Genomic DNA, 25495 nt, shown 5'->3' with positions numbered 1-25495 from the left:
ATCAAAATACATTAAGGATAATCCCTTGCAAAACATATGAAAGTGGCCCCTAAACATATGAAATGATTTTAAACTCATAATTAGAGAAATGCAAATTTAAGTGCACTGAGATACCATTTTTTGGCTGTTAGATTGACAAAAATTAAAGTATAACAGTCCGTCCTTTTGGCAAGGGCATGAGGAAACACACATACATTCCTGACAAGGCAAACTGTACAACTCTTTTTGAGAATTTGGCAATATCCAACAGAACCCTGTATTTGCATTTGCCTTTTGACCTGTCAGTTTCAATTGTAGGAATTTTCTTTGAAGTGCAGCTCCAACCATATGAAAATCCATATGCAGTGTTATTTATGGCTCATTGTTTGCAACCTTCTACATGGGAGAGTGGTTGAATAACCTTTGGTGTATGTATGGGGGGGGTGTGTAAACAAACAAGGTGCTGTGAAGCTATAAGAAGAATGAGGAAGATATCGGAACTGAACTGACTGATGAATTGATCTCCAGGATATATTGTTAAGTGAAAAAGAGAGTATCTATTGGTTACGTTACTCTAAACAAAAGAAGAGGAAATAAAATATACACACGTGCTCATTTGAACAGAAGGAAGCAAAGGAAAGATACACTAGAAACGAGCTTGGTTATGTAAAGAGCGTGGGGTAGAGAGAGATTGAAAGGATGGAGAGGGCTTGACACTTGTCTGATTTTACCTGTTTTGAGTTGTTTTAAGTGTTAGAACTAAATTAATGTTTCATATACTCAAATAAACAAGGTTAACAAAGATGGTGGAGAGGACTAGGAAAAAAATACCCCCCAAATCCCAAATGGAATAATACAAACAGGAACAAGTGAATCTAACTATATTTCAGATAAATAACATAAGTACTTAAATGGGAAGAGCTAGTTTAAGTAATTTAGGAGTACAGGGTTTTGACTAAGGCTGTTGACCAAAGAACTATAAACAAACCTGACACTAAAGACAAAAAGAACTGTATACAAATATTGTACTCGAGTTAGTAGATTTATTTTTTTTACAGTGATGTGGTTAGAACTCCAAAACTACTCTGTGTACTGTAGATTAGAGAAATAAATATATATAATGGTGATAATGAAAGTCAGGTTTTTCACTGTAGGAGAAAAGTGTTCCAGATAAGGAAAGGGAAGGGCTGAAATGAAGTTCTGCAGAGTTGGATGGCATTGCCAGCTTCAGTATGTACTTACGGTTTTTAACATACTCACAGATAAACATAAAAATAGATACAGATGTGTGTGCATGTATGTGTATATTCCTTAACTCAGTCTGTGGTGATGGCCTTAAAGCCATGACACTTCCAAATAATATTTGTCAATGAAAGGAACTAAGGCTCCCTGGAGAAATGGTTGATTCTGATGTAGGGATAGGGAAGATACAAAGATAAACTTGGAGCATCTTCCGGTGCCAGAAAGTTAGGAAGTACTCAAAGATACCACAGACTAGGTGGCTCAACAGAAACTCATTTTCTCACAGTTCTAGGGACTAGAAGCCTAAAATCAAAGTGTTGGCAGGCTTGGTTTCTGATGAGGCCTCCTGGCAGCAGGCAGCTGCCTTCTCACCTCCTTCTTCTGTGTGTGCCTGCTTCTGGTCTTCCTTTTCCTCTTGAATTAGGGCCCCACTCTTACAACTTTATTTAATGTTCATTGTCTCCTTACAGGCCCTGTCTCAAGTATAGTCACATCATGGGGGTTAGGGCTTCAACATATGAATTCTGGGGAGACATATATAATAAATGTCAACTGAAAAATTATTCACAGCCTACAAGTTGACAGTTATATTTTATTCAGCTGGAAATTTTAGGACTTCAAGCCGGGGAGGCAGCATCTCAGGTAACCCTGAGAGAGCTCCTCCAAGAAGGTGAGGCGGGGAGCCAGGTTATGTAGAAGTTTTGCAACAAAGGGCAGGTAGTCTGACCGTCAAAAGATTATTGTTAAAGAAAACCATATATCCCAAGTTAAGGAATTTAGAGCTTTTCTGTGTATGGGAAGATGCAAGAGTCTGGGCTCACTGAAATCATTCCTTTGATATGCACCTCAGCTACCCAGAGCCAGTATTCTGTGTTTTCATATCCGGAATTCCCTCAGGGCTCACCAGCTCACGGTGGTGGCTGCAATCCAATTGCTGATGACTGTGACAGCCTTTGTTTACTGATATGGCAGGCAGTACTCCATTTCTCACAAACATCATATGCCTCTTGGTATGATGTTTTGAGGAAGATACAACGTTACTTCTGTGATATTTCCCTTTTCCCCAAAAATGCATCACTTGTATCCAATTAGAAAAATCAAACAAACTCAAGTTGTAGTTTGTAGAATATCCCTATAGTACTCCCTTCTTGTACTTTTCCAGAGTGTCAAGGTCATGAAAGACAGGGAGAGTGAAGAACTGTTCCAGATTTAAGGAGACTAAAGAGATGTAAAAGTTAAATGCAGCTGTTATCTCGGATTGATTTAGTTTTTTCTGAGTTTGTTTGTTCAAATCAAGATTGAAATGAGGCCCATACACTGTAATTGGTTGACCTAACTCTTAATATCTTAGTCTAAAAATGTCCCCTCTTTACTTTTCCTTGTAGTTTATTTACAGAATCAGGTTGTTTGTTCTGTAGAATTTCTCACAGCCTGAAATTTGCTGAGTATATTCTTTTGAGGTTAATTTAATGTGCTTCTCTGTATTCTGTATTTCTTGTAAATTGATGGATGGGTTAGAGCACTGACTGTATGTTATCACTTCAGGAGATTTTTAAAAAAGAACTATCCCTGGTAGCCACCCATCCTGGGGAACCACCATTCCTGTGGATTCTGATTTAACTGGTCTGGAGTTCTGGCTGTAGGAATTTTTAAAAGCTCCCCAACTGATTTTAACATACAGTTGGGGTTGAGAACCATTGTTCTGACCTAGTTACCACTGGTCAGGTGCAGCTTTAATTTTTTTTGTCAACATTACATCATAGAACCTGTATTCTTGATAAACACCTCACTTATTAATAAGACTTGCCCACTTGGAGACACTTGCCAGCTTCTGCTCTGCTCCCTGTGAGCAGTCTGATCCCTGGAGAGCTTCATCAGGGACAGACTGACTTTTCCTGCTTGGATGGCTGCTACATTTGCCAGTAAAATACCATGTCTGGCAATTGGAAACTGTAATCACAACACTTTCAAAGGTAAAATACATGAACTTGCCTAGTCCTTGTAGAAGATAGTAGATTAAATTTGTGGATGGTTACATAAACTCTTTTTCTGATGAGTTCTGTCACTTTTACTTTGAGTGAAAGATCATTTAAGAGACATAGGTATGTCTCAGGATAACGGTATTCTGTTGCTAAGTAATTGTCCATTAAGACAAAATCCCAGTATTTTCTTTTTTACTAATAGTACTTCTGATGCTAGATATTATTAAGAACTTTGAAGAGGGTACCAAGATGACAAAAACCAGGTCATATCCTTGTGTAGCTTTAGAGTAGGGGTGAGACAAGTGCGTGAGTGTTGGATCACTAGTGTTACCTTAGAGGAAGGGAGCCACTGTTTGAGTGCCCACCACACACTAGGCACCGTGCCACACTTGTATAAATGGTGTTTCTTTTAGTTCTTGTTGAAATTAAAATAGGTAATATTCCGACTTTCCACTGAGAAAAAAGACGCAGAGACGTTAAGTACCTTGTTCTGGGACATGGAATTGGGATTACAGATTGGGATCTAGTCAGGTCTGACCTTGGCTAGAGCCTTGGTCCCTGGACCAGCAGCATCAGCATTCCCTGAGAACTTGTTAGAAGTGTGCTTTCTGGACCTACCCAGGATCCACTGATTCAGAAACTCAGGTTGGGGCCCAGTAACCTGTGTTTTAACAAGCTCTGCGGATGATTCTGATGTTCACTAGTAATCTTTCTGATCACTAGCATCTTTCTGTTTACTTGCAAGTGATTCTTGGAAAATTTTTATTGTCAAGAGTTGACCTGAAACTAGTAAGTTTGAGAATCACTGTACTGGAATGTTTCACCCCCTCCCCCAACCCCCCTTAGAGCTGTAAAACTTTTTGTTTAAATACTGTTTTTCCCCCTGAAGCTAGAACATAAAATACATAAAAACAAAACTATTGTATTTGAAGTAGGAGTGGGCATGGGAACTTGTCCTGTCTTCCCAATTCAAAGGGGATGTTTGGTTTGATGCCTTCCGCACTCTACTATTACCCCCTCAGCTGAGTGTGGTGTGGTGTAGATATAGATGCACTTACACAGGGTTATGGAAGAATATTGGCTGCCTTGTTCTCAACCAAAAGGTCAAAGACACTTGGAGGCATTTGGTCGATACCTTTGGGACCAAAATTGACTAGCGTGATAGTGTCATAGGCCTTTCTTACAAATATGACTTGCAGATAGGTACCAAAAGTGCAAATTCTCCCTTCTACTTGGAGTGTGTTTTATGCATGTGAGCTTCTCTGTGTTAGTAATTACAACCACATCTAGGTGGGATTATTTAGTGTCATTCACTTTCGGCTTTAATCAGCAAGTAGTTGAGCAGGTCTACTTGATTTCTGTAAATCACTGTGAACCTGCAGTTCTTGAAACTGCTGTCCTCAGTGTTGTCTTGTTGGAACTGCTTTGTCACTCTTGTTTTTTCTTCTGCCTGTCTGTGCCTTCTTCACATTTTTATAATGGCATTGTGTGGTTTGGCCCTTAGAGCTCCCAGGGTAACCCTGCTTTCCCATGCTATAGCTATTAAACAACTGTGTGGGGGTGCCTCGTTCATTCAAGTTTAATGCCTGGCACACTAGATTTTCTTGGGCCTCAGAGGTCTTTTTGATTACTTGCAAGTGAAACTTGGAAAACTTACTGTCAAAGAGTTGACCTGAAAACTTTCAACAACTCTGTTTAATACTTCCCAACTTGTCAGAGATGAAGTGTTTTCCTGCCTGGCTTGACTTCTGTCGGGTAATGTGGGCTACCTTTGGTGATTTTCTTTTAAAAATCAGATTTCTGTCCACGTGCTGAATGAAATAAAAGAATTTGTAAAACTGATTTTTCTCCAGGGATAGCCTATAAACTTCTGGTGGTAGCTCGTGTTAGAAGGTATTTACCTTTCAAAAATAAAATATTATAATGTTTGTATTTAATCTAATCATGCCTTTCAGCCCCATCCTCTAGGCCAGGGATTATCAACTTTGCCTGCATGTTAGATCCACCCTGGTGAGCTTTTAAAAATAAATATTTTGGCTTCACCCCAGACCTAATAATTCACACTGTCTAGGATGGGGCCTGGACACTTGGATTAAAATAAAAAAAGAAGACTCCTCTGTCAGTCTGCTCTGACTGCTATCATAAAACATCATAGACTGGGTGGTTTAAACAGCAGGCATTTACTGCTCATTGTTCTGGAGGCTTGGGGAGTCAAAGATCAAGGTGTTGGTGAGGGTCCTCTTCCTGGCTTGCAGCTGGTCATCTTTTTGTGTGTCCTCACATGGTGGGGGTGGTGTAGGGGTGGGGAGAGTCTGCCTGCCTGCCCGTTCATGCATGTGCAAGCTCTTGTATTTATTATAAGGGCCCTAATCCCATCATGAGGGTTCCACCCTCATAACCTTATTACCTCCCAAAGACCTCATGTCTGAACACCATTACACAGGGGGTTAGGACTTCAATTTATGAATAAGGGGGACACAATTCAGTCTGTAGCAACCCCCATGTAATTCTGATTTGTATCAGAATTGGAAACTGATAGATAACAGTGCTTAGACTCAAAAATATGAGTGAAACACCTGGGAATCTTGGTAAAATGGAAATTTGGGTTCATTAGGTCTGCTATGGGGCCTTATGTATATAGGACCCATATATAACTGAATTACATCATCCTAAAGATCTGAAAGTTTCTGCTGTTTTTAAATGCATCCAATTAGAAACTTACAGCTTGTCTTTCTGTCTGGGTAGATCTGAGTCATTTAGTAGAGGTACACAATAAAACAGTTCTTTCATTTTAACCAGATTGGCCTAGTTACATACAAATTAATTTTCTACTGCTGTGACTTTTAGTAGTGTTCATCTCTTGTTTGGAATACTTCCTTGGCATATCTTAGCCATTCTCTGCCATCCATTCTTCACGGCTTCGCTCAGGAAGGTTTTCCCTGAAACCTGAATCTGCAGACAGTGAACTCTTAAATGACATGTGAAAGACATATTATCTCTTAAAATGATTTACTTTCATACGGTTAAGATGGTTACCTTCAACTAAACTTGTGTGGATTTGCTTGTATTTTGTAATTCTCAAAATTGAAGCATTACTAAATCACTCAAAGATTGTTTTTAAGCTGAAATGTTGTAATAGCATAATAATATGTAGTCACTGCCAAACTTTTCCATAGTGGTTGCAGCTTTTAACAGTTCACCAGCAGTATATGAGGGTTCTAGTTTTTCTGCATTCTCTCCAACATTTCTTACTGTCAGTCTTTTTAAGTTTAGACATCCTAGTGGTTGTGAGGTATTATCCCATTGTGATTTCAATATGTATTTGCCTCATGACTAGTGATGTTAAGGAGCTTCTCATGTGCTTATTGCTCATTTATATATCTTCTTTATAGGCATATATGTTCAAATCTTTTACTCATTTGTAACGGGGTTATTGGTTCCTTTTATTACTGAATTGTTTATATATTGTAGAGTTTATATATTATAGATATAAGCCCCTTATCAGATAAATGACTTGCAGATATTTTTTTCCCATTCTGTGGGTTATCTTTTTAACTTTCTTGATGGCGTCCTTTGCAGCACGAAGTTTTAAAATATTGATGATGTTCAATCCTTTTTTCTTTTGTTTCTTGTACTTTTGGTGTTATGTCTAGGATACCATGGTCAAGAAGATTTAAGCCCATGTCTTCTAAGAGTTTTATTGTTTAAGCTGTTACATTTAGGTCTTTGATCCATTTTGGGTTGATTTTTATATGTGCTGTGAGGGAGGGGTACAGCTTTATTCTTTTTTGTGTGGTTATCCAGTTGTCCCAGCACCATTTGTTGAAGAGTCTCCAAGTATTCTTTACTAGGGTGAATAGTGTTATTGTTTAGCATATACGAGAAGCTAGAAACCTAGTTCATCATCATGCCCTGTTATTTTCACCTCTACCTCTACTATTTCTGCACCCCATTCCCCTGTCCAAGCTACATTTAGCTGTTGTTTAGACTTACGTAATAGAGTCCAGACTGGTGTATTCTCATCACTCTTATCCTCCACTCCTTTTATTTTCCAACTTGTGGCTTTCATTTATTATTATTTTCAGACCACAGTTCAAGGTCTTCCTTTTGCTCCTAAGATCACTATAGAAATTCTACAGTATGTCCATAGGACCCTGTAGGTTCCCCACGCACTCTTCTAGGCTGTTTTTGTTTTGTATGTTGTCTTGATTTCTTCAATTAAGATACTTCTCAGGAGTTGTCAATATGTTCCCTCCACCATAGCTACCAACGTGCCTGCATCCTACCTGTGTTACCCTGCCTTCTCACCTGTAACTGAATGAGCTGTCCACTGCCTAATCTAAGCCCAGCCCTACTCCAAACTGGCTGGATTCCACCCCTCTCATTTAGTCCAGAACAGCGCTTTATCAGTTGTGCTGTTTCTCTCCTGTGTTGTCAGTTATCATTCTAATCAACATACAAACATGATGTTATCTCTTCCATCTTAAATAAAAAAAACAAACCCACTCTTGACACTATATTTCATTCTGTCTATAATCCCATTTCCCTGCTCCTCTTTTGGGAAAGAATTATTTATATTTGCTGTCTCTAACTTCTCTTCTGCTGTTTCCTCTGAACCCACTCCTATCTGATTTTTGGCCTCCCCTATTCTACTATGTAGAAACTCATCTCTTTATCTCCTTGTCATCAGGTCAGTTCTCAGTTCTTATCTTAACTTTTCAGTAACATTTGGCCCAGCCCTGTACACTCTCCTTGAAATACTTCTCTTTTGGTTCTCCTTTTACCTCACTGGTTGCTCCTTCTTGGTCTTTTCTCTTGGTCACTGCTCATCTTGGATTTCTGTCTGTTGGGAGGATGCCCTAGGGTCAGCCTGCAGACCTCTTCCCTTTCTTCTGTGCTGGTGTACATGTTTATTCTTAGATTTAATACCGTTTGTATGCTCATGACAGCACGTACTTGCTTCAACCTGGACCTCTCCTGGATGCACACATACGCACCTTCCTCCTGGACATTTCTACCTAGATGGCTCATAGCTGGTTCCCTTGCTTCTTTCAGGTCTCTGCCCAAATGTTGCTTTACTGGAGAGGTCCTCCTTGCCATCCTGTCCCCCCCCCCCAAATATAAAATAATGCAACTCCTCCCTTGCTTATCCTTTTCTTAATTGTTTTCTAGAACATTTATTACATAACGTATTATTATTCTTTTGTTTGCTTATCATTTATTTTACTTACAAACTTTATTTTGGAGCAGTTTTAGGTTCACAGAAAAGTTGAGTGAAAAGTAGAGAAAGTTCCCATATATACTGTGCCTGCCCACACTTGTAGACTCCTCCACTTTTGAATATTTTCAATTGTGAATATAAAGTATTGTTTATGGTCTTTTGCTCCCTATCAGTATGTGGCTCTATGAGGCTAGAGTTCTTAGCTGTTGGTCACTTTTGTGTCCCCAGTACCAAGGATAAGAAGCATTGATTATATGTCAGAGGACTGAGTGAGTGAGTGAGTGAGTGGATGAATGTCGGCCTTCTTTAGTGCTTCACTCTCGCCATGCTGCCCCTTCCTCACACGTTCAGTTCCCTCTGTTTTTCCATCCCCTCCCTTAGGCAGCTTCTTGCCTCTCACTTTCATAAGCATCACTTCCTCATCAGACCTTTCCTGTCCTGCTTGTAGTCTCTGATTGCAAGCGCCCTTAGCCATGCACTTCTTCATAGTAGTGATCATTTCAGTTTCAATTCATTTGTGCTGTTCTTTGTTAATCTGTCTTTTGTTTTCCTCCAACTGCCCCCCCACCCCCATTTTGCTCTTTGTTAAATCCTAAGGGCCTAGGACAGAGTCAGATTCTCAATAAATGCAGGTGTTTGTTGAAAGAGTAGATGAATGAACAAATTAAAATATTCTTATGATTTACATAACTAACAACCCATTTGAGTTGGTAAATCTCTGTAACATTTACTTAAAAAGAAAAGAGGATTAAAACTTAATGATTTCATAATTTTAAGTTCACATTGAGTCTAGTAAGCATAAATACAGTTAACATCACTGCCTTTGGCCAAGAATGTACTGTGCTGTGGCCTCCTGTGTTGTAGAAACCGGTCCTCATTGCGGATGGCCATCCAGCCTCTGCCCCCGTCCCTAGCATTGGGCACTCTTCATTCTGAGTCCTCAAGGTGGGCTACTGTAAACTCACCCTTTGGTTTTGGGGCTGCCCTCTTGCCCTTCATATATTTAGAGTTTATCTTATCCTTTATTAAATGAAATAGTCTCACTTCCTTCTGTTGAGATTTTTGAGCTCTTTTGAGCCCATGTAATGATCCTGAGGGATTTTATGTAAAGTGTGTTCCAACATAGACCCTATTTCTGTATCAACTACCAAAGGATAACTTTTAAAAAAGACTTTTATGAGTAAGGTTCTTGTACTGGTGATGGCAATTTTCAATATATTAGTGATACATTTAATAGAAGTATGTTTAATAGAAGAGTTATTGCAAATCTAGCTTTACTAACCTTAATTTAGTTCTTTATTGAACTTATTTTATTGAGTAGGTACATATAAATATTAAATAGTTTTGGGAGAAAATAGGTATTTCAGTGCTTAATACTAGTGGGTCAAATGCTATATTAATGGATATAACCCTCAAACAACTTTAGGCACTGTTTATCCACATATTATATATGAAGAAACTTGTGTGTGAATCTTAGAAATAAAAGATTTTCTTAATTGCATTGTCACTGCAGGCATTATAAACACATTTGATCCTTCTTAATGATCTCACAAGATAAAATAATCATGTCAAGAAAGATAATGTTTCCAGTTTCCTGAGAATTTTTGGTCACTAATATCTTCTCATTAAAAGAAAAATACTTATGCTCTTTTCTTTAAAATACTTAAATATTTAACAATGCCTTTGTAACAGATGAGATTAGAAGACATGTATTTGATTGTTCCAGAACTTATTTTCACTGAGGAAATTTTTTTTCCGTAGCTGTTTACCATTTTTTGGAATAAGTACAAAGTTTTGTTGTTGTTGTTTTAAATGAATGTAGGCCTCTATAATGACACTTTAATAATAATAGAAACTTAAATTTTTTTTTGACCTTATTTGTTGTCTTAAAGAAGTGCTTCAAAAAATATTTTAGGGGAATATTTTTTCCTAAATATGTTGATTATTCAAGGTTGAAACATTTCACCTGAAAGCCTAAAGATTTGTATGTGGACCATAAGATGATCACTTCAGTTTCAGTATTGCTTAAATCAGTGGGTGTGTGGCAGCTGGAGTGTTTCCTTCTCTAAAGTTTCAGTGCGGAGCTTTTGTCTCCCTTTCTCATACTTTTTCAAAACTTTTTGTCTGTAAAGAATCAAGTCTGGATTGGGGATTTATTTCTAGAAGTGTGTTAAGCACTTTTGTGTAGATATTTGCTTATAAAGCTGCATCAAGTAGGTGCCATGGTTATCATCATCACTGCGATTCCCTCTGCTTGTTCACAGCCCCTTCACTCACCTGTGTGTCCTCTGTTTGTCTGGTCTCTCTGCTTTCCCTTTCCCCTTGTTTGGAAATGGGTTTGCAAGTCTGATGTTCTGTCATGGTGCTTCGATAGAGTAGCCTGGTGTCCTTTCTGGATAGTTAAAAAATGAGCTGATGGACAGGAGTAGTTAAAATGGAGCAAGCTTAGCTGTTTCCTGTCCTTCGTGTTAAACATAATGAGTTTAGAGGATTATGACTCCATGTAATCATTGGGATCTGCTAGACAGGACATCTGTTTTACTTTTTACTCATTACATTGGTGTAGAAATAGCATCTTTTTTTTTTTTTTTTTAAAATGTGAAAATTGTTTTGTGTTCTAGCTAGCACTGGTGACTTAATTTTTGAAATGTTCTTCTGGAGTAGCAGATGGTTAGTATAAAATTATCTTAATAGGAGTGGATACTCATTATTCTGAAAATATTTGTTTTTTAACTTAAAAAAAAGGTTTCTGGGGACATTTGGATTTTCATTTATTCTAAATGACATTAGAATTGTTTAGTATATTCAAATATTTTTCGTTTGGTTTTATTTCATAGGTTGCACGTTTTCAAAAAATTCCTAATGCTGAAAATGAGACAATGATTCCTGTATTGACATCAAAAAAAGCAAGTGAATTACCCGTCAGTGAAGTTGCAAGCATTCTCCAAGTAAGTGCTTGGTGGGGAGGAAGGGAGTGGATAGTAGAATGAGTCACTTAGACTCCATAGATAAGTGCGATCTAGTAGAATTTTCTGTGATGAGAGAAATATTCTGTTCTGCACTGCCCAGTGCAGTAGCCACTAGTTGAACACAGCAGTTGAGGATTTAAAGTGTGGATGGTTTAAGGGAGGAACTGAATTTAATTTAATGTAGTTTTTATTCACTGAAATTTAAATAGGTGTGTGTGGCTAGTGGGTACCTAGTTGAAACGTGCAGCTCTAGATCATTAGCATTGCTGGGGACTGTTAGTGCTGTGTGAGGATTAGTAGGATTAGGAAAATAATCAATTTAATTATTAACATACATAGAGTTGGGAGTTTATCTCTTTTGTGTGTGTTTTCTAATGTAAAAGTTAAGTACAAGTTCAGAACTGCAAGTAAACTTTGCTTGTGTAATTTAATCTCTTCCTAGTTTTAGAAAGCACAATCTAATGAAACATGAAAAGAATATTTAAAATTTTCCCTTCAGAAGTTGCATATTTTAACGATGGCATTAAAAACATTGGATATCTTTTTTTGAGGTTTTGTTTTGGAGTGAGGTTTGTATTTTACTCCATTTTAAAACCACTTACTCTAAATATATATGTGATGCAAGACTCTGTTACTGAACTCTATTATAAAGCTTTTGGGCAGAGAAACTATTTTAGAGATGAAAGTAGTTTCTTTAGTGATAGTTAAAATAATAAATCATGAGAGTCAGTGACTGAAGAATGTAAGTGGTGTTTATAGGATATAAAATGTCCCAAGAATCAGTTCATCTTAACTTCATTATTTGGAGTAATTTAGGAACCAGAATTTCTTCTTGAAATAAATACACAGTCCAAGAACAAAAGCTAATACAAACCTCAGAGTTGTGATAGGCTCAGAGAACAAGAAAGATGCACGATATTTTGGAGAAGCTAATTTTAAAAAACAAGAGAGCAGTGAAAATGAAGAAAACTAGGTAAAATATAGTGATATTTTGCGTTCTGTATGTCGTGACTGGTTTGTGTTATTCCTCTTTCCTCAATAGAAAATCATAATTTTTTTGTTTATTAAACTCTTGTTGCTTACATTAAAAAACTTTTATTGAGGTATAATTTATATAAAACAGTGTACCCATATTAAATGTACAGTTTGCATTTTGGCAAATGTAACCATCACCACAATTAAGATGCAGAAAATTTTCATCACTCCAGAAAGCTTCTGCATGTTTTTTGCAGTTAATCCCTCCCAGTGCTTCTGTCCTTATGGATTTGTTTTGACTGTCGTAGAAGTTCCTATAAATGTGATCATACATTATGTACTTTTTTTGTGATTTCTTATTTTGTTCTCTGCTAATATTTTCAATAACTTTTGTATGTAAAATCTCATAGGCTGATCTTCAGAATGGTCTAAACAAATGTGAAGTAAATCATAGGAGAGCCTTCCATGGTTGGAATGAGTTTGATATCAGTGAAGATGAGCCACTTTGGAAGAAGTATATTTCTCAGGTGAGATATTTTTATTTTCTCCTGCTGTGTAACTTGCATGTGTTTTTGTAATGTAGTTGTTTACTTTTGTGAAGTTATTTATGGAGAAAGGAAATAATTTTTTAAATGTTTTTTTACCTAAATTTTTTTGTTTTTTAGAGTTTACTGTTAGGTTGAAATTTCTGTAATTTTTAGTGTGCAAATCTTTAAGGGCTTATATCACATGGAGGTGATACTATTAACAGTAGTTTACTTTGCAGGTATCTTAACTTACATATTTTTTATTGTAGAAATGCTAATTTTTTTTAAAGTAATATGGCTAGCTTAGAAAATTAGTAAAAGTTAGGTCATTGGAATCCAGACTGCCTGGGTACAAATTCCACCTTCATTTCGTACTAGCTGTGTGCTCTTTATTATGCTTTGAGCCTTATCTGTAATATGGGGATAATAATCTTAGATAGTAAGCCATCAGTGGATGATAGCTACTTTTAATTGTATTTTATTAATATCCTAATCTTTTCAGAAAGATTTACTGTAGGGTTTTTTTTTAATCTTAACAAGTATATTAGTGAAAAGCTACAAAACTCCTATGGGCAGTTTTCAGTTAGTAGGGTTAGTTTGCCAAACAAATTCTTTTTAGTATAGAAACTTTCTAATGCCTTAACACCTGCAGGTTTTTTTTTAAAAAGATCTATGCTTATCTTTTCTAAAGGGCCTTCCCTGTTAATGAACCAAAATTTACCAGTTTTAGCTTTGTTAAATGAGTTTGTCTGAAGTAGAAAAACTGAAGTTTTAGAGAAGAACCTTGTATCAGTCTTATTTTTAATGGAATATATTTTACTTGTATATTTGTATTCTCACATTTAACACATTTCCACATTACCTAAAACGTCAGGAAGTTTACTCTGGGTTTATAAATTACAGTGATTTGACTTATCACTAGGCAATAATGATTTAATGTTTTGCTTTCTTGATCCTTTTTCATAGCTAGAGTACCTGCATCGTGGGATTGCTGTGAGAACGGAATGAGATAGTGCCTGTAATGTAGCTAAGTGCAAGCAATAATTAGCAATAAATATCAATGGTTAATCATAAAGCACTGGGCGACTCTTCACTCCCCTGAGAGAACGCTGAATTTGTTGTTTTGCAGACATTTGTCTGGAGCCTGCCATCTATCAGGCGGTGTCCTTGGTACCATGGCACAGCTTTTTTATAGGGGGAGATAAAAGATCGTGGGCCTTGCTCTCAAAGTGTGGTGGTAACAGCTAATGTTTGAGGGTTTTGTAGTTTACAGAGTGATTTAATATACGTTCTTGGTGAATCCTTGCCACAGTTCTTGGTACAAGGTAGTATTTTAGTAGATGAAGCACCCCTGGGGCTTAAAAAATTAAGGTCACACAAAAGTAGAGCTGGATTCGAACCCAGCTACTCTGACTCAGTTTGCGTGTGGCTTGTCAAGCCTGAACCACGTTGTAGTTTTATTTTGCTAGAGCAATGATTTTCAACCCTCTGTGCATTAGAATCACTTGGGGAGTGCTTTAAATATGCTGAAGCCCGGGCCCTGTGCCCAGAGATTCTGATTTGATTGCTTTGGTGTGAACCTGGGCATTTGTTGGAAGTTCTTCACATGATTCTGATGTGAAGCAGGGTTGCAGCCACTGTGCCAAGGAAAGGAGCCATACAGGGAAGAGGAGGTGGTGGCGGCATCTACCTTCAGAGTATGATATCTAGGGGCTGAGGCCCTCTGCTAGGGTGGATTCTTTGCAAAGTTACTTTGGGACTTTGACAGCGATTGGCACCGTTTCATCAGAGAAAGGCACTCTGGCAACAGAGCTCTTACGTTTAACTAGGATGTCCAACTGGAGGAACTTGGGGTGGCTCTGGTACTAGGTCATTTAAGAGCTGCCTGATTGAACTGGTACTGTGGTTTTGTTTCTTTAGATACTTTTGTCTCTGCTAGCTATGTGTCAGGAAAAGCAGTGTTGGGAAAATCTTCAGCTTCTTCTGTGGTGAGGATCTTACTGTCTGCTCTTAGCTGTAGCCCCAGGAAGGTTGGTTATTCCTATGATAGGTGGGTTAACCACAGAATTGTAATCTACACCCATTTACTTCTAGTATAGGAATGTTTGAAATTCATAATTTAGGTGTCCTACCCAGTGCTTAATGTAAACCTTTAGCTTAAAAGTTCTCCATTTATACTAGCCCCAGTAGAAATTCAGAACAGCTTATTTATTAAATCAATATGCTGAAAATACACGTGTAGTGTAAGGAATTGGTAAATTCTTAGTTGTAAGTAATAGTGCCCTGATGGCTTCTTTTTTTTTTTTTAGGCTTTTGCTGTGATGGTACACAACTGTCATTCATACAAAACTGTTGAATTGCTGTTTGTTTTCACTTTCAGTTTAAGAATCCCCTTATCATGCTGCTCCTGGCTTCTGCAGTCATCAGTGTTTTAATGCATCAGTTTGATGATGCTGTCAGTATCACTGTGGTAAGAAAAACTTATATATATTTTTAAATTGTTAGTTAATCATATAAATTAGGATTGGCTTTTACTCTAGAAAATGAATGGAAACATGTCTTAGAGTTTCTTCAGGTTTTTTTGTTAAAATCCAAATTCTGATTTTAGTTGCAATGATCTCAGGTAATGTTCAAGGGTCTGTGATTGGCACCTCTGAGAATTATTTAACAATCTGATAATTTCACAGATATGAAATATTTTATAATAATTTTCCAGTTAAATATCGAATTTATTTTACTTTCCAGTTGAGAATATGTTTGACTAATTGTGAACTAAAGCCTGACATTTTTGAAATTAAAAATATTATTTAACAACGCACTCTATATTTACTGTGAAAGATTTTATTCTTTCCAGCTAGGTTATTCTGGCTTTCATCATCATCTTTTCTTTTTTCTTGCCCCTCTGTTTCATTGTAGTATAGAAATTTATAGTAAGTACAAGCATTGATTAAAGAAAGTGTGCTATGCTTAAGAACATAGTAGAAATGAACATAGAGCTGTGATTCTCCAGCTCTTGGTTGCAGCCTCTCAGGAGTCTCTGAGATTCTTTTAGGGAGCATGTGAGGTCAAAACTACTTTCATAAAACTAAAACATTATTTGTCTTTTTGCTATAGACATTTGCATCAGTGGCTCAAAAGTGATGGCGGGTAAAATTGTTTAAAGCTTTGGCTTGAATCAAAATAATGGCACCAGATTGTCTACTAGTTATTGTTTTCTTTGTTTCTCTTAGCAATATTTTTCATAAAACAGTAAAAATTCATTTTATTAAATCTTGATCCTTAAGTATGTACCTTTTTAATGTTCTGTGTGATGAAATGGGAAGTGCTCATTGAAGTATGATGGTTGTTTCAAGGAAAGGCTGTGTGCCTTTTACTCTAAAGAATGACTGGTAGACAGACTTGGATAACTGGCATGCTTTTTTTTGAAAGTGAGTGAAATGAACCTATAACTATAAGAAAAAAACTGACAGAATTTGTTACCAGTGGTAAAAGTCAAGCTTTCAGTGATAATTAGAATTTTTAAAAAATTGTATGCATTACTTTATGCTGGATAGCTTCCCAGTATTTAAGACCTTATTCTGATGAGATCAGTAGTGATTTCAGTGAAAGTGATTTTTTTTTTTTTACTGTTATGAAATGTGTCAACACTTAAAAGATTTGAATAACCAAGTGAATCGATCTTTTCTAAATGACCAGTGCATGATGACACAAAATATTCAGTGACAAAAGATGCATTCAAAATGCAAGAGATCAACAGATTTTAATGTAACAGATTATGAAAAGTTCTTTGGTATAGTTTTAGATTCTGCATTGTCCATTACTTTTAAAGTAACTAACAGTTGTCTAATTTTGGTGTAGTAGCTAAGAATACTGTCCACAACCATCTGAAAAGGCTTTTAAAATACTCCTCCCTTTTCCAGCAATATCTGTATGAGGCTGAATTTTCTTCATATACTTCAGCCTACTCAACATATATCAACAGATTGAATGCAGAAGCAGATATGAGAATCCGGCTTTGTATTAAAGCAGGCACTAAAGATAGAAAAATTGAAAACACTGCCACTTTTCTCACAATTTTGGGGGGGGATATATTTTTCATAAAAAATGTATGTGTTAATATGTAATGGGCTTTTTTTAGATGAATTAATAAGTAGAAATAAAAACTGAGTAATTGAAGAAATATTTAATATGGTAAATATCAATAGCTGTAAGTCACATAAACAAAAGCTTGTCCTCAGTTTGTAAGCACAGAAAGGAATCCTGAGATCAAAGAGTCTGAGAAGCCGTCCTAGGGAGGCAGACCCTTGTCCCTGTTGGGTTTTTCCCACAGGCCTCAAGGCAGAGTTGTGATTCTTTCCCTGGCTGTTCTGTGCTTAATGTCTGGTGTCTTGACAGTGCAGACAGAGTCAGAAAAATAAAAGATGATTAACAGTTGCTTCAGAAGTTACAATGTCTAATTTAAAAAGCTTGTTTCTTTGTTTTGTTTAGGCAATACTTATTGTCGTCACAGTTGCCTTTGTTCAGGTGAGTAAGTAGCCTATGTTGACAGCATAAAAATGGTATTTTAGTTAATTGCTTAAAAAAATCAAGGTGGCTTATATTAAAATGTTATTGGAGGATAGGTATGTTGGTGAGAACAATTTATTCTTTGTTTTTGAAATAATTTACAGTAACAGTACCTCTCCGAGGAAGTCTGTGGAACCACCTCAACTGCTTTGATTTAGGCAATGGCATGAAGAGAATCTAGTTGTTTATTTAATGGTGTTAAAGGTAACTGAAGCAGATGGAAACAAGAAGTACAGTAATAGAAATAAAATCTAGCAATAGGCTTTTTTTTTTTTTTTTAAAGCTTTTTATTTATTTAATTTACTTGTTTGGCTGCGTTGGGTCTTTGTTGCTGCGGGAGGGCTTTCTCCAGTTGCAGTGAACAGGGGCTACTCTTTGTTGTGGCGCGCAGGCCTCTCATTGCAGTGGCTTCTCTTTTGTTTTGGAGCACAGACTCTAGGTGCGCAGGCTTCAGTAGTTGTGGCTCATGGGCTCAGTAGTTGTGACTTGCGGGCTCTAGAGCGCAGGCTCAGCAGTTGTGGTACACAGGCTTAGTTGCTCCATGGCATGTAGGATCCTCCTGGACCAGGGCTCGAACCTGTGTCCCCTGCATTAGCAGATGGATTCTCAACCACTGAGCCACCAGGAAAGTCCCTAGCAATAGGCTTTCAATTTTTTTCCATTTAAAAAATTGGGCCAGATTTCAAATTCCTCATTCCTCCATGGAAGGGGTGTTCTGATCTGGATCGAACTCCCTGTTCAGCATAGACATTGAAACAGTAAAGAAAATATATGAAAAGGAACCCCATTTAAAAAATTAATGTGAATAATGTGGAGATAATGTCTGGATTTCTATTGACAAGACATAAATAAAAATGTGGGCTTAGTTTTATGTAATTTAAAATCTGATAACTTCTACAGGTTTTAGAACAAAGTTGACAGGTGTCATTTGATTAGTTAAAAGCTTTAAAGCATGGTTAATAAAACTAGCAGAATTATTCTAGTTTAGGGAAAAATGTAACATGTTATATGAAGTTCACGTTGTTTTGAATCGTAAGACTGTATTTTAAGTGGCTGTGGTTATTTTCCCATCCTTGGGTATTTCCTGTCATCATCTAAAAGTCCTATGGTAATCTCTAATTTAGTAATTTGTTTTATGGTAACCCAGTGTAGAAAAGCTGGTTGGAATTAGATTATCTGCAGCAAGTTTGTGAGTTGCATTAGTACACCATCAGAGATCCTGTATCTAGGGAATCCTCTTGCTTAGAGCAGATCAGAGTTGCCTTAGGGCAGGCAGCGGGCTCAGTTTAGCAGAGGGCGTTCCGGACTGGGCCTCATTCAACACTATTTTTTGGGTCCTGTGGGTGGAAAGACCCACTGGACCAGTAACCTGCAACCCTTTGCATCTTGAGTGATGCTGCAGGTGTATGGCACGGCTTGCTTCAGAAGGGTTCTTACAGTGTTCTCACTCTGGGTGGGAGACCTTAGTGGCTTGCTAAATCGCCCCACACTCAGAGAAATCCCACAAAACTGCTCTTTTAACGTACTCAGTGTGGACTTTTACACAGAGATAGCATGTTACACGTCTTAAATGTAATGGCTGAAATCATCTGCCAAGTATCTTTATGGTAGGTTCATTTGAAGGAAAATTCAAGAAAGAATCCAAACATTTATGAAAAGCCCAGTTTCAGATTGGTAGGTCTGGTTTCTTCCACAGACGTGAGCCTTTTCCCCAAATGTGCTTAGGAGACAACAAAATTTTCTATAAACAGCAATTAAAAACCCTCTCTGCAAAGATCCTCTTTACTGTCAGTTGAACTTACCATAGTGCTTTGTCAAAAAACTGTAAAAAACGATCAGAAAGTCTTAATGTTTTAGGATTATTTATTTTTGTGTTTTTACCTGTGTTTTAGGAGAGTGCATTGTATAGTCTTTTATTATTTATGTCTGCCTTCCCCCACTTTTCTAATCTCCATTTTCCTTCCCCATTGTATGCCCTTGCAGCCATAAAAATGGCTAATTGTTCTGTATAGTCATATATTGATGCCACCTTACAGTAAATTTAAAACATAACTTGTGGGTGTTCATTTGAGATGGCTGTCAAGTTTTTGGTGATGTACTGAAGGATCATTTTGATATAGAGATATCTTTGTAGTTTAGGGAGTAAAGGCTAAGAAGTCTGAAGAGGGAGGTAAAGATCGCTCTGCTTCTATGACATTTATTATTAGGATCTAGGATTGGTGAGTGTTTTCTAACCTTCTGTGGAATTTTGGGGTAAAACTTCCAAATTCCTTAATATCCTTGTTATGTTTGGGGGATAATTTTTTTTAATTTCTCTCTTTTAAATTGAAGTAGAGTGAGTTGATGTACAGTAGTGTTAGTTTCAGGTACATTACACGGTGATTTGATATTTGCATGCCTTATGAAATGATCACCATGGTAAGTCTAGGAACCATCTGTCCCCATACAAAGTTATTGTAATGTTCCTTATGCTGTATATTATACTGGGTGTCTTGTGATTTTTATATTTACAGATTTACCTTACTCTCACATTTGTTCCTCTTGCCTAACTAGTAAAGACAGATTTAGTTCTAAGTTATTCTTATACAGCTTTGCATTTTCTATTTGAAAATGTTTGTGATGGGTGTGCAATTTTGATTAGTGCTAGCACTGCAGTCATTTCAAAACACCCCCCAACTGTTGCTCCCACTACTCTCCCAATCCCTTCTTCTCCCTTTTTAACCTTAGATCAAAAGATTGGTGTACTTAGTGCAGACATGAGACAAAAATAGCAGTGATGTTGCATGAAGCAAGACAGGCCATGTTACTGAACCAAATAGTATAGTGAGGTGAAGGATGCCTCTGACTGTCAGCTGTGATTGCATGGATGGAGGACGGCCAGAGCCTCACAGTTAGGGCTCCTAAGAATTTCCCCTTCTGGGTAATTCACAGTTACAGGAAAGGTGTCTGTCAGGGTAGGGCAGCCACATCTCACTCCTTATTTAACACATGTTCTTCCCACACAGACTGATTTCACAAACCTTTGCAGTTGCTATGGGTTTGAATCCTCAATGCCAGTGTTGTTTGCAGTTAATTGTCTTTGACTTTCCTTGGTCATTAAACACTAAAAGTAAAATTATCTTAATTATGAGGCTCAGTGATCTTAATTTTTAATGACTGAAAATTATATATTCTTTGGACTCCCTAATCAGTTTTCTTCACTTTCTTATAAGTAACTTGACCTTAGGTTTGCACATTGAATATAAAAATATGAAACTGAGGGATTTCCCTGGCAGTTCAGTGGTTAAGACTCTGCACTTCCAATGCAGGGGCCGTGGGTTTGATCCCTGGTTGGGGAACTAAGATCCCACGTGCTGCCTGGCGCAGCCAAAATATATATATTTATATAATTGAGAATACTTAATTATCAAAAATTGGTCACTATAATTTAACATTATTTAATAAGGGGCAAGCTTTGACGGGTAGGAATATAAATGCAAGTAAAGAAAAAGATAAAAATTGGGAGAAATGTTAAAATAATGATTGTGGTCAATATTTAATTAAGTCTAACTAGCATATGGTCTTCAGAACGTACATATTTGCATTTCTTTATAAATATCTTAATATTCTTTTTTTTTAAATAGGAATATCGTTCAGAAAAATCTCTTGAAGAACTGAGTAAACTTATGCCACCAGAATGCCATTGGTATGATCCTTGTTTCTGATATGGATTTCTGCTCTTAAAAGTAGAAATTAAGTGTGACTAGTACAGTACACATTGTGGCCCAATATTTGTTGAAACATAAGGTAGAAACCATTAATCTGACATGAAAAATTCATGCTCTATTCAGTATAGCCAGTTATACTATTAAAACTTTCGTTACTTCTAATTTTGAGAGTCTTGAGACGAATTTATTCAACAGACGCTTTTTGTGTGTGACTGTGTGTCAAGCACTGTTGTGAGTGCAGTGATGTGTATTCAGACAGACCCAGGTGATTGAGAAGGTTGCTACAATTTTCACATTTTAAGTTTGAACAACTGGTCAGCTTTTTCAATCCCATTTTTTAAAATCATCTGTGCATCTTAATTACCAAGAGCACAAAAATAAGTCTTATCTTGGTTTCTGTATTTGACTTATCCCCTTAGAAGTGGTGGTAATGCAATGTATTTTCCCTTAGGCAAGCCCACTGGGAGGAATTTCTTAAAATAAGTGGCCTGGCTTGCTGTCTTCAGCCGTGATTGTTTCTGTTTCATGTTACAGTGTGCGTGAAGGAAAATTGGAACATACACTTGCACGAGACTTGGTTCCAGGTGATACAGTTTGCCTTTCTGTTGGGGACAGAGTTCCTGCTGACTTGCGCTTGTTTGAGGTGAGTTTGATGTCTTAGTCTGTTTGAGCAGCTGTAACAAAATAACACAGAAACGTACTTCTCACAGTTCTGGCAGCTGAAAGTCCAAGATCAAGGCACCAGCATGGTTGCATCCTGGTTAGGACCCTCTTTCTGTTTCATATCTGGGCCTTCTTGCTGTGTCCTCACATGGTGGAAGGGGCGAGAGAATATATTCAGACAAAACTCTAATTCCGAAAGACACATGCACCCCTACGTTCATAGCAGCACTCTTCACAATAGCCAGGACATGGAAGCAACCTAAATATGCATCCACAGGTGAATGGAAAAAGATGTGGTGCATATATACAATGGAACACTACTTAGCCATAAAAAAGAAAGAATTCCACTTGCAGCAGTGGACCTAGATATTATCATGCTAAGTGAAGTAAGTCAGAAAGAGAAAGATAAATGACCATATGATATTGTTTATATGTGGAATCTAAAATATGACACAAACGAACCTATCTACAAAACATACGGACTCACAAACATAGAGAACAGACTTGGGGTTGACAAGGGGGCAGGGATTGGGGTAGGGGTGGAATGGGAGGTTGGGGTTAGCAGATGCTTACAACAAGGTCCTACTGTATAGTGCAGAGAACTGTGTTCAATATCCTGTGATAAACCACAATGGAAAAGAATATTCAAAAAAAAAGAATGTATATATGTGTAACTGAATCACTTTGCTGTACAGCAGAAATTAACACAACATTGTAAATCAACTATACTTCAATAAAAATAAAAAAATTAAAAAGAATAGTAACAGATGTATAACTAATTTAATAAAGAAAGGAAACAACTTTTTTAATCTAAAAGAAGGCAAAAAAATAAAAAAAGAACAGAATTGGGAACACAGAGTAAGTAGATGGGTCAAATAGAGAACACATAGTAGGGCAATCTACAGAACCTCACTGTGTTAGTGCTTATTTTAATCGTAAGTGGATTAAATAGTCACTTAAAACACAGATTATCAGAGTACATATAAAAAGCAAATGCAATTAAAAGAATGACATATCTAAACATGTTTTTTTTTTTTCCCCCTTAAAATGTATTTATCTTTCCCATAGAGCCTTTTGTGGTGTCCATTTAGTGAATCACCAGATCTTTATGGAGATGAGTGTTAGGCATTGTGGGAGACACAAAGATGGTGTAATAGAGTTCTTGCCCTCAGGGAGCAGACTGTGATGTACACAGATCACCATAACATAAAGTAGAACTGGGTAAGTGAAAGGGAAGTACAAAGAATGGGATAGAAAATCTAGAGAAGCGAGAGGTTGCTTCTGATTTGAGAGAAATGAGAGAATGCCTCTGACAGCATTGCTCTGGTGGTGATGATCGAATGGTAGGGCTGGACAGAGGTGGAGCAGCAGCAGCATTTAGATCCCTATGAGTGTGCTGGTATGGGACCCAGAGCTGGAGTGTGTTAAAGGTAGAAAATGTAAGGTGTGATCAGAATTGGGGGCCCTTGGGTATGAAGTTCTGCTTCAGATTTTATTGGTTGGATTTAGCTTTGAAGGTCATACCCAGTTGGCAATGATGTTACCTTTAATCCTGCCACCATGTGCAGAATGTATTGAAGGCACCTAGTATAAGAAGCCCTCATAGCCCATGAGCACGTCAGCCTCATCGGCTGTTGGAATTGACATGTACGGAGCTGTCGTTCTTTGAATATGTGGTGTGTCCCAAAGCGTGAGCGTTCTCCTGTGGAGGTTATGGAAAGCCTGCAGAACATTTGGAATTATAATAAGTACAAGCTTCATTTAATCTTGAAATAAAGAAAGGTCTTTCTTCCAGATACTTAAAATTTATCCTTAGAAAGATATTGCTTTAATTGTTGAGTGGAAATAATACAGCAAGTATTGGGGATGTTAATTTTACTTTATTCCTTCTTTCTCTCCTTAGTAGGTCTTTTTATCTTTTTTTTTTTTTTTTTTTTTTTTTTACTAATTTTTGTCCCTTCCTCCTATTCCTAATATTTAGTTAATGACAAGACCTTGAATTATTCTTCCTTAGAGATGTAGTAGGCCTGTCACTTGATATGTCATATTCTGCTCCCCCAAAGAACCCTAATTTGAAACCATGAAGTTTTTGTCACCGTTTATTCCGGAGTGCTTCTCTGCTAACTCAGAAGCAGACCTCCTTAGTGGCATAGCTAGAGGATGATGTTTCCCATTGTTTGAACAATTTGAGCAGTATAATGACATAGAAACCTCCTCAAAACATCATTTGACTTAGTAAAGTATTTAAGGGCTTCATTTAAACAAAGGTTAATTGAGAATTAGCTCAAATAATTAAAATTAATTATCATGCATATAGAAAAACAACTCATCAGAATATGGATTAGTACATATTTTATCCATTTGGCAAATATATATTGAAAACTTACTGTGAATGTAATGCGAGGAGATTTTTGACATTTTAAAGCTTGAGGCTATAGACATTAGAAATGCATGCTCTGTGGAGTAATTGATAAGTTGTGATTGTTTTCCCCTACTTGTTAACTTTTCAGACACTTAAGCACATGTTTTATCTGGCAGTGCTGTGCTTAGGTTGATATGATTCCACTTTACCTGTATAGTTGAACATCTTTCATTCCTTCTACCGCTTCTCTCCCCTATTCACTTCATCTACTACCTGGTACAACAGGCAGGTTTCTGCAACTACTTTGACAGTAGATTGAGGCAACTTTCCTGAAAGAGTTGAGCCTTTCCTCCTTCTAGATTTAAATATGCTGACTGAAGAATAAGAAGGCTGATACGGTCACTTTCCCTTCTGGATAAAGGTTACTAACTTTTCATAATTAAATTGGCTTATTGGAGTGTTTGCTGAATTTGGTTGTGATGAATGATTGTGTAAGGCTAGTTGGCTATTTGATGTTCCTACATGAAACAAGCTCTTCATTAGAGTATAAAGGAAACAGAAGACTCCTCAGTTAGTCTTGGGATAGTATTAATTTCTCACAAATAAAGCACATGGATTTCACTTTGGAAAAAGCAAGCCCAGGACTTCTGCAGTGTAGTTCTTTCCTTGCGAACATGGCCCATGGCCAAGGCTGCCACTTCAGCATTGTCATGGCTGCAGCTCGAGGGTTCCTGTCATAATTTCAGTGGTTCACATTGTGGCTATAATTCTTGCCTGAGCCTGTAGTCGCATCTTGTCAGCTGTGTCTCAAGTCAGTTCAGGCTGTAATAAAATAAAATAGACTGAGAAATAACAGACGTTTGTTTCTTACAGTTCTGGGTGCTAGGAAGTCCACAGTCAGGGCCTGGCAGAATTGGGTTGTTGGTGAGGGCTCTCTTTTTGTCTTGCAGCCTTTTTGCTATGTCTTCATATGGTAGAGAGAGTGACTCTCTTCTTACAAAGCCACTGATCCATTATGAGGGCCTTACCCACATGACATTCTCTAACCCTGATTACCCCCCAAGGCCCTGTCTCCAGTTAGCATCACATCACATTGGAGTTTAGGGCTTCACCATGAATTTTAGGGGACAGAATTCAGTCCATAGCGAGCTGAGACTCTCTTTTATAAAACTCTTTTTGAAGAAGATTAATATTAATAACTTCAGGATTTCTGTATATTGTTTTCTTGCCCGAATCAGTTTTCCGTAGCTGGGGAATGAGCGAATATGTGTTGGTGGCAGTAGCCTTACCAGCATAGGAACC

At 37.3% G+C, this 25495-nt stretch overlaps 1 protein-coding gene across 3 annotated transcripts in view; it reads left to right on the top strand.

Moving 5' to 3' along the window:
• Nucleotides 1–25495, top strand: part of ATP2C1 (ATPase secretory pathway Ca2+ transporting 1) — a 124639-nt gene that overhangs the window by 48386 nt on the left and 50758 nt on the right. For all 3 annotated transcript variants that reach the window (XM_057737888.1, XM_057737890.1, XM_057737889.1), the window contains exons 2-7: nucleotides 11262–11372; nucleotides 12779–12895; nucleotides 15276–15365; nucleotides 17384–17419; nucleotides 21085–21146; nucleotides 21703–21811. In XM_057737888.1, the coding sequence (XP_057593871.1) occupies nucleotides 11262–11372; nucleotides 12779–12895; nucleotides 15276–15365; nucleotides 17384–17419; nucleotides 21085–21146; nucleotides 21703–21811 (525 nt within the window). The remainder of the gene's footprint in view (nucleotides 1–11261; nucleotides 11373–12778; nucleotides 12896–15275; nucleotides 15366–17383; nucleotides 17420–21084; nucleotides 21147–21702; nucleotides 21812–25495) is intronic.

Source organism: Hippopotamus amphibius, chromosome 6, assembly GCF_030028045.1.
Source record: "Hippopotamus amphibius kiboko isolate mHipAmp2 chromosome 6, mHipAmp2.hap2, whole genome shotgun sequence".
Lineage (NCBI taxonomy): Eukaryota > Metazoa > Chordata > Mammalia > Artiodactyla > Hippopotamidae > Hippopotamus > Hippopotamus amphibius.
This window is presented reverse-complemented; position numbering and strand designations above follow the sequence as displayed.